The sequence below is a fragment of the Octopus bimaculoides genome, chromosome 21 (genome assembly GCF_046866305.1).
Source record: "Octopus bimaculoides isolate indiv1 chromosome 21, ASM4686630v1, whole genome shotgun sequence".
In the NCBI taxonomy this organism is placed as follows: domain Eukaryota; kingdom Metazoa; phylum Mollusca; class Cephalopoda; order Octopoda; family Octopodidae; genus Octopus; species Octopus bimaculoides.
In genome coordinates, this window is record NC_142948.1 from 35,044,522 (window position 1) to 35,057,021 (window position 12,500).

General features: G+C 38.1%; 1 protein-coding gene across 8 annotated transcripts in view; it reads left to right on the forward strand.

The window, feature by feature from the left end:
• The window catches only part of LOC106884098 (tubby-related protein 3), a 103,550-nt gene that overhangs the window by 63,644 nt on the left and 27,406 nt on the right, over window positions 1–12,500 (forward strand). For all 8 annotated transcript variants that reach the window (XM_089339079.1, XM_089339075.1, XM_089339077.1 and 5 more), the window contains one exon: window positions 9,221–9,271. In XM_089339079.1, coding sequence (XP_089195205.1) covers window positions 9,243–9,271 — 29 coding nt within the window. In that variant the 5' untranslated portion in view covers window positions 9,221–9,242. The remainder of the gene's footprint in view (window positions 1–9,220; window positions 9,272–12,500) is intronic.

Below are 12,500 nucleotides of genomic sequence, written 5' to 3' on the forward strand. Positions count from 1 at the left end.
AAGATCCCAGTGTTGCTGCCACTTTTGGAATCCAGCCTGGAGGTCGTTTTCTGTAAGTCAAAGATCTTCTGCGATTTGCTCTGGATTTTGGACAATGGTGTTAAAACGGTGACCGTTTGAGCTGCATTTTTCATCTTGGGGAAGAGATGGAAGTCCACAGATGCTAAATCTGGTGATACCATGTTGATTAGAGCTCGGTGACAGGATACATTGTCACTGTGAAGAATCTAATTCTTCGTGCTCCACAGAATGCCGCAATAGAACTTTCGATTGATGGTCTGGCCCTGGTGGGGTTGGGAGGGGACAAATTCTGAATACACAATACCACATTTCTTGGGGTAATGCTCGTGGCAGATCTTCCAGATCACTCGGCATGTTCCAGGGTTGTCCTTCTGCTTTTGAAGAGCCCGTGCCACTTGAAACATTGTGTATGACCCATTGTCTGTCACCGTAAGCTTGCCGAAGCATACCCAATGTCTCTGTAGCAGACTTCCAAAATTTAATACAAAATTTCATGTTGACTCTTCGTTCCTGTCCATGACAAAATTGCAGACTACAACATACACATGATCACAAAAACACTAATTTCACAACTTGTGAGGTAAAAACAGCAATGTCACTCAGTACACTGCTTCAGGAAGATCACCGCTGGCTCTCATTGCACATGCAAACGTGTGCTGCCATCTGTTGGCATGCTCCAGAACTAGTCCGGGAACTTTTTGATACCACCTCATATGTATGTATACACCTATGTCTCTCTCTCTCCCACTCTGTCTCTCTATCAATATATATATATTTATATATATATATATATATATATATATATATATATATGTGTGTGTGTGTGTGTATATGTATGTGTGTGTGTGTATGCATGCATATATGTTTATGCGTATATGCAGCTATATATGTGTGCATGTATATGTGTTTGTATATATATATATATATATATGTGTGTGTGTGTGTATGTGTGTATATATATATATATATATATATATATATATATGCATATATATATATGCATATACATATATATGTACATGTAAATATATACATGTTTATTTATATATTTATGTGTATGTGTGTGTGTGTGTATATGTATATATATATGCTATAAATGTTGCAATGACTAACATAATAGTAGATATATGCCCCACTCCCAGGACTTTGTTTCCTCATAACTTTCCTGAGAAAATGCATTTTTTCTTTTTTTCTTTTAACAAACTCCTCTACAAATGCATTTCAGATCATGTAGATTACGACTATGATGGAATTTTATGTGAGAAACAATTCTTTTTCGAGAAGTGGGGGTGGGGACAGAGATGGGCGGGGTGGGTTTAGGGAGGGGAAGTTTCAGTTTAATTCACATGCACACATCGATTTTTATTTGCTCATAACTTTCAGAAAAATAGATTTTTTTTTTTTATTTATTTTTTTTTTTAATGAAATTTCCCACAAATATGTTGCATTGTTGCAGATCTTGTAGATTACAAATATATTCTGAATTTGATGTGGAAAAACGTTTTTATTTATTTTTTTTATTTTTTATTTTTTCGTTTGAAGAGAGAAGGGTGAGTTTTGGATAATTTGCACACCTCAGGTTTTTTTTTTTTTTTTGTTTCCTCAGAACTTTCTGGAAAATGGATTTTGTTTTTTGTTTCTGTTTTTTTTTTTTTGTTTTTTTTTGTTTTATTATGTTTTTTTTAAATTAAATTTCTTACAAATACATTTCAGACAGTATAGAATACAGTACGATTATGTCAGAACTTGATGTGGGGCGGTAGGGGAGGAAAAAAATTTTATGAGGTGAGTTGGGGTAGGTGTGTGTGTGTGTGTGTGATAATCTACCTGCCTCTTCAAGACATAGGAGGAAACAAAGTAAAACTATCTGCCCTTACCCACCAACACTCCCGAGGTTTTTCTGTTTGTTCAAACCAAATTCTGATTTCATCATAATCTACACCATCCAATTAGTGTTTGTAGAAAATTCCAATTAAAATCATCCTCCAAGGCACAAGTCAGGGCAAGGCTGTTTATGGAAGATCAGCAGTCATCCATGCATACCAGCCTCTCCTCTCTACGTCAGCAATATTATCCAAGAGAAAGACAAAAGCTGGCACTTGCCCAAGGTGTCACGCAGTGGGACTGAACCTGGAACCATGTGGTTGGAAAGCAAGCTCCTTACCACACACCCATATATACACATATATTGTTGTTGTTTGACTTCAAGTCAGCCCTGATCCATTAGAGTTACAATCAAAACTTTTCCCACCTCAAGCATCTTCTAATCTCATTTTTTTCTTATTTGGACAAAGTGTACCTAGGACTACATTATCTAATGCGCCCTTAATTTTCTTATTATTTTTTTGTTTCTTTTTTTTTTTTTGTTTCAATACCTTAGGATTGTATTTAAGGGATATTTGTCTACTCTTTCTAGTACTTTGTGGGATAACATATCAGATTGTACCGATTTCTGCTCATTAGCTCGCCTTGACATCTGAGAAAAATCTAGAATGTGTTTGGATGTTGTGATTGTTTCTTATGTTTTGTGATGTTGTTGTTGTTTTTGTTGTTGTTGTTGTTGCTAAGCAAGTTGAAAGCGGGTCACAGACTGAGGTTTAAACAAGAACTTTGACCACAACGCAGCACCGAGGCGCCCTGCAACACATCTATCTATGCATAGTTAATGCACTTTTCCACCCACCCCCACTACCACCACCACCGCTGTTGCTTCTTTCATCTCTCGTTACCTCACCTCACCTCACCTCGCCTCGCCTCATTTCACTCCACTGTTGCCTCTTCCACCACCATGACCGTCACCACCACCACCACCACCGTTGCCGACATCACCGTCACCCACCCCCGCACAATCACCACCGCCACAACCACTTCACAACGGTGTTAGATTTATTGATTATTAGTTTTTTTTTTTTCTTTCTTCTTCGTTTTATTTCGTTGATAGATTTAGAGAAAAGAAAGGAGAAGAGGAGGAGGAAGAAGAAGAAAGAGTAGAAGAGAGAGAGAGAGAGACAGATATAGGGAGAGGGAGAGAGGGACAGAGTTACTGAGGGAGGAAAAGGCAGTGGGGTATAAAACAGGGAGAACAAGCAAGGTGGATGTATAATTTCGATAATTGCATAAAGGTTTAGAGAGGAGGAGGAGGAAGGGATTGGTGGGGGTTGCAACCTGAGATAGATACCCAATGTGTCCGTTCCTATTTTTAAGAGGGTAAATTGTGGTTCGAAGGAAATTTGGCTGCTCTTTCTAGCAGGTTATAAACGTATGTTTGTGTGTGTATATACGTATATGTGGGGGTGGGGTCAATGAATATATATATATATATATATATATATATATATGTATATATATATATTTATATATACATACGTGTGAGCGTATTTGTGTGTGTGTGTATGCATATACATATTTATATGAATATATATATGTATGTATGTATAAATATATGTATATATAAATATGTGCATATATGTATGCATATATATATGTATATGTACATATATGTAATACATGCATATGTATATGTGTGTATGTATATATATATATGCGTGTGTGTGTGTATGCATATATGTATGTATATAAATGTATCTATATATATGTGTGTATTATATAAATATATATATACACACACACACACATATATACATACATACATGCAAACATACATGATAGATTGTTAAATATATCCGATGAGGGAGTGGAATGGAAGTTGTAATTATAAATAGGTTCGTTTGTTACTAATTAAATATATATGTATATAGTGTTCGTTGATTTGTCTTCAAACTGAAGCTCTTCATCATGCGTATATGTGTGTGTGGGGGCATGCATGCCTCTCTTTTATTTGTTTCAGTCATTCGACTGCGGCCACGCTGGAGCACCACCTTTAGTCGAACAAATCGACTCCTGGTCTTATTCTTTGTAAGTCGAGTAATTATTCTATCGGTCTCTTTTTGCCGAACCGCTAATGTTACGGAAACGTGAACACACCATAATCAGTTGTCAAATGATGATGGGGGACAAACATACACACTAACACACACACACACACACACACACACACATATACATACGACGGGCTTTTTACAGTTTCCATCTACCAAATCCATTCACAAGGCCTTGGGTCGGCCCGAGGTTATAGTAGAAGACACTTGCCCAAGGTGCCACACAGTGGGATGAGAACCCAGAACCATGTGGTTGGTAAGCAAGCTACTTACCACACAGCCACTCCTGCAATTGTTTGTGGGTGTTTGTGTAGATACATGTCAAGCTGCAATCAGATAACTGAAACAAAAACAACTTTTTGTCTTCACATGTCCTCTTACTCTACTTATTTCATTCTGTGTATCCTTATATATGTAAGGGACGACCGTGCGAACTCATAAAAGGAGAAATGGTGACGAATGGAAAAACAGAGGACTCCTTTTATTTAAACGCGTCACACGGTCGAACATACAATATATATATCAAAGATGATATACGTGATATGTTATGCGACGATAACATAGATGACCAGTAATGAAAGACCACAACCGTATTAGATGAATAACAGAGATATTTATTATAGCGTTAAAGATGTATGTCTGTGTGAGAGTGTGAATGCGACATAATAACATAATCAAAGACAGGCCGTCGTACAAAGAAAAGTGTGTATGTGAGTGATACATGTGTGTATGAGTGTTTACAGCAGATAGAAAGAGAGTCAATAACCCGTGAGCAATTATACCAGATCGTTAGTACACTATAGAAAAAGTTCTGCATGTGAAAGTGAGGAGAGGCTGAGTGTGGCAGTGCTGATCACTAGTTGTGATGTCGTGGCATCGATGCCGGGCCGTGATTCTTGTTATACAGATGTTCGTCGCTGGCTGAGAATTTCTTGTCTGTTTAAGAACTCTTGTCTGTTTATTTACCGTGGTGAAGCTGAGTCACCTAACAGAATCGAAGAGAGAGATGTGCCGCGGTAGTTTGGTGTGGTGTACATAGTAAATCGTGTTGACGCTGGTAGAGATTGTTGCTGGTTAGTAGTAATCGTAGAATCGTGTTGGTCATGATGATGATGCTGGATAGTAGTAGTAGACTCTTGTTGCTGATGTGGCGACGGCGGAGGTCATCGTGGCTGGACGAAGCTGCTGAAGTGGTCGCTGGAACTGCTGCTGCTGTCGTGTGGTACACGGAACAGTTCTCAAAGAGAAACTGGACCGAGACAAATTATTGGGTATGAGTTGATCTATATATAGCGTTAAGAGGGCTCCAAATGCCTTTAGAATTTTACTCTATCACGTGACCTTATTAGGGGCCGTGATTGGTCAGTTTGCGTTCTGGCGGGAAAGGTTCGAAGAAGTTGCCGATTCGAATAATGATCAGTCACGTGATGGACAAGGAATGGGTTCTCTACTACGCTCGCATTTATTTATATTTAAATGAGAAGATTGTATGTAATGGCGATAGTAGTTTCTATCTAATGGCGGGAGGTAGTTTCACTACATATACGATGCGTTTGCATCTATGTTTGTGTACATGTGTGTATGTGTGTGTGTCATTGTTCTTAGTAGCACTATGACTTTTCCCTCAGCCCCATCACCTCCCCTATTGTCATTGCTGCTGTATTAGGACCCAGAATTTGGTACAGTTCCTGTATCTCTCTGCGTTCGTTTGTTCACCAATGTTGCTGCCTTGTTGTTGTTAAGCCTTCCTACTATAGGCACAAGGCCTGAAATTTTGGGAGATTGGGGTTAGTTGGTTACATTGACACACTCTCACACACACACATATATTTAAATATACATATAACCCACATATACATATATATATGTGTGTGTATACACATTATTTATTTATTTTCCTTGGTGTTTAAAATCTCCATTCTGTATTAATCTTTCCTGTTTTTGTTGTTGCTGTTACTTTCTTCCCCCACCTCACCTCCACACCTCTTTTTGATGGAGGAAATGAATTTGTCTGCAGTAATTCCAAGTCTTTGGTAATTGACGCACCGCTGTGGCGGCTTTCAACACACACACGCACACACACACAACATATGTGTGTGTGTATGTGTTTGTCATACGATGTATGGAGTTGTGATATGGATAGTTTTCGTGTGTGTATGTGTGTTATAAGTTTCTTTGAATTGTGGGGTTTTTTTCGTTCTTTTTTTAAAATTATATTCTTCTATTTACCCCCTACCCGCCCTAATCTCCCCCACCCCCACCCCTGCTAAACGCAGCAGCGGCAATTTTACAGAGGCCGGGATTAACAACTTAAATGTGATAATATAGCTCCAGCTGGGAACTACTTTAACTGTATGATATTTCATATTATCACCCCCTCCTTGTCTCTCTCTCCCTCTCTCTCTCTCTGTCTTTCTATATATATATATATATATATATATATATATAGAGAGAGAGAGAGAGAGAGAGAGAGAGAGAGCTACACATCAATACACAGACACATATATATATACATGCATATATATATATACATACAAACATATATATATATAGGCATAGAAAGATATACATATATATATATATATGTATATATATATACATACAAACATATATATATATATATATATATATATATATATATATACACACATACAAACATATATATATATATATACATACAAACATGCATGCATACATACATGTGTGTGCGTGTGTGAGCCTTTCCTTTCGCGCCCCTCACAACTTTTTTGCCCTCGCTCTTTCTTCTTCCTCCCCCCTCCCCCACTGTCATTCTCCCCCTCTCATTTCCCCCCTCTCTCTCTCTTTGATTCCTTGATAGACAAAGTATTGAGTTGTAAAGTATTATATTCAACTTTTCTTTGCTAATGGACTGCACAATAATAGTTCACATGCTGTTGTTGTTCTTGTTGTAGATACCGTTACTGCTGTTGTTGTTGTTGTTGGTGGTGGTGGTGGTGGTGGTGTTACTATTGTTTGCTGTTGTAAATTTTTTAAAAGTTATATATAAAATAAAAAACCACCACCACCACCACCACCATCATCACTGCAACCACCACCACCACCACCATCATCACCGCTATCACAAACACCACTACCACCACAACCATCACCGCCACCCCAGCAACAATCACTGCCATCATCATCACCACCACCATCACCGCCACCACAAGAAACATTACAACCCTCATCACACCACCACACCAACCACCACCACCACCGTCACTCTCACCACTACTGCCATCACCACCACCACAGCCACCACCACCACCACCATTGCAGCCATCATAATCCCCACTGTCACCATCACCACCATCTCCACTTCTACCACCACCACATCCATCGCCACCACCATCATCACCACTGCTACCATCGATAAAACCACAGCCACCACCATTATCATCATCCCCACCACAGCTACAACAACAACAATAGCAACAACAACAGCAATTGGTGCTGTTACTGCTGCCACTGCACAATACATGTCTGTAGAAACGGAATCTCGGTTTGCATGTCAAAGATGTTGGAATAAATATTCTGCCAACTGTGGAGTTGCATAAAATCCCATCGCCTCCTCCATGTGGTTCTTCAACATGCTAGAAATAGCAACGAAATCTGCCTCAGTTCGCATGCCATCATCTGCATGTGGCTCAACACACCACTGCAAGTCAGCTAACGCTGCTATGTGTGGACTAACGCACTGCTGCAAATGTACTAGCATTGCTACATGTGTTCTGTCACGCTGCTGCATGTAGGCCAGCACATCAACTGATTGTGCTACATGCGGGCTAAGTCAACCAACATTGCTATCTGTGGATTAACATGCCACTGCAAGTGCATTGACACTGCTACATGTGTTTTATTGCACTGCTACATGTAGGCCAACACACTACTTCAGGTCAACTATGGCTACTACATGTGGGCTAGCACACCACTGTAAGTACACTGACACTGCTGCATGTGGACTAATGCACCTCTGCAAGTCAACTAACTGTGCCACATGTAGACTAACACACTACTGCAAGTCAACTAGCTTTGCTACATGTGGAGTAATGCACCAGTGCAGGTCAATTAACACTCTTACATGTGTATGCATGTAGGGATGTAGGCATGTGTGTATATGTATATGTATGTGTATATGAATGTATATGCATGTGCGTTGTATACATGTTTATTCTTGTCTCGGTTAACGCAAGTTTATTTGCATGTAACCAAACTGCATGGAATTTCGGAAAGCGTTTTCAAAGAATTGTATTTGGTTAGTTTTCAAAAGAAATGCACAGAGAACGCGCATATATGCACATGGATGTATAGGTGTGAGTGTTTATGCATATGCGTGATACCTATGGATATAGCCACGTGTGTGTATGTGTGTTTGTGCGTGTTTGTAGAGTATGTGAGCATAGATGTATATAAATGTGTATGTGTGTGTGTGTGCATGGCAGATCTCAACTTCTACAGCAGGATAACTCTACACAAAAGCTTTTAACATCTTCTCGGAAGATTTCTGAAATCTATCATGGATTTCAAACATGCTAAAAGTGTTTCAGCTAATCTAATTTGTATTTGTGTCTCTGTGCATGCACATGTGTGAGTACATATATATATATGTATGTATGTATGTATGTATATATATATATTTATATATATGTGTATATATATATATGTGTATATATATATATATATATATATATATATATATATATATATATATATGTGTGTATATATATATATATATATATATATATATATATATATATATTATATTTCATGCATACATGCAGTCATACATTCTTTTATTCTTTTACTTGTTTCAGTCATTTGACTGCGGCCATGCTGGAGCACCGCCTCCAGTCGAACGAATCGACCACAGGACTTATCCTTTGGAAGCCTAGTACTTACTCTGTCAGTTCTCTTTTGCCGAACCGCTGAGTTACGAGGACGTGAACACACCAACATTCGATGTCAAGTGACGGGGGTGGGGGGGGGCGACAAACACAGACACACAAATACATTATATATATATAATGGTAAAAGATACATTATATATATATATATATGTATACAACAGGCTTCTTTCAGTTTTTTCTTTTACCTTTTGGCCATGCTGGGGCACCGCCTTGAATTTACCCCACCCACTCTCGAACTACGAAACCAATATTTGAACCCTGTTTATAAGTATCAGCTGTCTCCCTGTTTATTCATCTGTTCATTCGTTCTTTCTTTCTTTCTTTGTTGTCCAGATTGCCAGATCATAATCCATCTATGTGCACAATGAGTGGTCCTCCTGGAAGGTAAGCTGAACAAATATTTCTAATCATTTAAACATTTAAATCAGCTGTATCCGGGCTCAAATATTTTGCCTGTTTTATGTCCAAACTGGCCATATCCAGCCTCCCACACCTACCCTACAATATCATTCTAAAAATAAACAATCATATCATTGGAATCTCAAAACTGAGATAATTCAAGATTAATTCAAAACAATCTGAGTAAATAAGAACTGCATTTAACAGTAATCTGAACGCAAAAGGGTTGAACTTTAAATTAGGTAGATTTTTGAACTGGTCAAACTTTAAACTGACCAAACAGTGGTCAGTTTTTTTTAAGTGGTGTATATATATATATATATATATATATATATATATATATATATATATATATATATATATATATATATATACATACAGAGAGAGAGAGAGTACCTGGTGAGCCATAGGTGAAACAGTATATATTTTGTTAGGTTAACAATTATGGATTAAATATTCTTTTGTTCCTTCTCAGACTCCTCTTGAAGTACTTTGTTGTAAGATGTAGCATCTTTTTGAACTTGTCAGCCCTGGAATAATACAATACACTACACACACACACACACACACACACACACACACTACACACATACGAGGTCGACTTTGCCTTTCATCCTTTCGGGGTCGATTAAATAAGTACCAGTTACGCACTGGGGTCGATATAATTGACTTAATCTGTTTGTCTGTCTTTGTTTGTCCCCTCTGTGTGTAGCCCCTTGTGGGTAGTAAAGAAATAACACACTACACACACACACACACACACACACACACACACAGGTACATACTTACATGCACACATACAAGCATACATACCTACATAGATACATATGTACAGTAAATACATACACACATACATATGTGCATACATACACACATTCATACATATGTACAACTACTCTGTTCCCCTAACCCTCCACCACCTATAGCTCAGAAGTATTTCTCTCTCTATCTATCTATTTATCTATGTATCTATCCCTTGTGTGACCCCCTCAAGCCACTACCACCTTCCTCCTGCCGTCATCACTATCACCCCCATCAGACACACACACACACACACACACACACACACACACACACACACATGCGTGCGCACATACACACACAGTCAGTAACAGAAAACCACCAGCAAGGAGAGAGAAAGAGAGAGAGAGACTTGTTGCAACCTGTCTTTGCAAATTGTTATTTTAAGGTAATGTGTAGTTTATTGTGATGACAGCAGAGAGACTAAGAGGTTAGTGAGACAATAGGGGTGGATGGATGACTGGATGGTGGTTAAGTGCATGTTTGGATGGATGACCTGGATGTACAACCCTGTGGGGAAGTGACCTAGGTAACAGCTGGGTGTGTGACTGGGTGGATTGATGTGAGGGTGGATAGATGGATGGATGGGAAGCTGGACAGATAGATGGATGGAAGGCTGGATAGATGGGTGGGTAGGTAGATAGGTGTGTGACTGGATGGATGGGAGGATGGATGGATGTGTAGGTGGGTGGATGGGAGGATGGATAGATGGGTGGGTAGGTAGATAAGTGTGTGGCTGGATGGATAAGAGGAGGAGGATGGATGGATGGCCGGACGGACGGGTGGGTGGGTGGACGGATGGAAGGGTGGATAGATGGTTGGGTAGACAGATAGGTGTGGGTGGATGGATGGGAGGGAGGACGGATGGATGGATGGGTGGGTAGATAGATAGGTGTGTGGGTGGGAGGATGGATGGATGGATGGGAAGACAGCCGGATAGAAGGGTGGACAGATGGATGATGGGTAGATAGATAGGTGTGTGGGTTCAGCAATTAGCAACTGCTGTCATTGCACAGAAACAATTGTTGCACTTTGTAATTAAAGCCTTTTCATTCCATCTTCTTTTATAAATTTACAGATATGTATATATATATATATATATATATATATATATATATATATATATATATATATATATATATATATATATATATATATATATACATATATATATATATATATATATATGTATGTATTTATAAAGGATTTTAAAAAAAAACATAACAACTGGAAATTTTGACAAAATCAAACACGCGGAAAATTCATAGTCAATTCTTCATCAGTCAACATCCAAGAGATCAAAATAGTTTCATGCCATTATTGTTGAAACTACTGCTTCATTAGAGGCGCCAGTGCAAAAAAGCCACTGGGAATAGCCAACAAATGTACAGGACAATGACAAAAACAAACAAGACAAACTACAATAATTACGATAATTACACATATACAACAATATATATCATCATCATCATCATCGTTTAACGTCCGCTTTCCATGCTAGCATGGGTTGGACGATTTGACTGAGGACTCGTGCAACCGGATGGCTACACCAGGCTCCAATCTAATTTGGCAGAGTTTCTACAGCTGGATGCCCTTCCTAACGCCAACCACTCAGAGAGTGTAGTGGGTGCTTTTACGTGTCACCCGCACGAAAACGGCCACGCTCGAAATGGTGTCTTTTATGTGCCACCCGCACAAGAGCCAGTCCAGGGGCACTGGCAACGATCTCACTCGAAAACCCTATATATATATTTAGAGTGTTTTGGAAATTCCTTGATACAGTTATAATATTTCTCAAATAAATAAATATATATATATATATATATATATATATATATATATATATAAATTTAATACACACCCAAAAGAGCTACTAACAGTTTCATGCTTTTATGCTACTTTAAAGAGGCACATTTATAAAATACAACACATATCTCCAGGCAATCTTTCATGCTCTGTTTATATGTTAGATCTATATATATATATATATATATATATATATTAAAAACAAATTTTCTTGCTTTCGATTTTTTTTAATTCTCGTTCCATTTTTTGCATCAAACTTCTTCGCAGCATCCTAGTTTTTTAAACTATATCTAACACATAAACAGAGCCTAAAAGATTACTTGAAGATACACATCATATTTTATAAATGTGCCAATTTAAAAAGTATCATAAAATCATGGAACTATTAGTGGTTCTTTCGGTTGTGTATTCTAAATTGATATTTATCTCTTACTGGATGGAATACATCTTTTTTTGATTCTCCCTCTATTGGATCTATAAACTGTATATATATATATATATATGTGTGTGTGTGTATTATGTATATATGTATATATATATAAGTACATATGCATATATGGGTACAGGATGTCACCAACAGTAAACAACATGAAATACTAAAACAAAT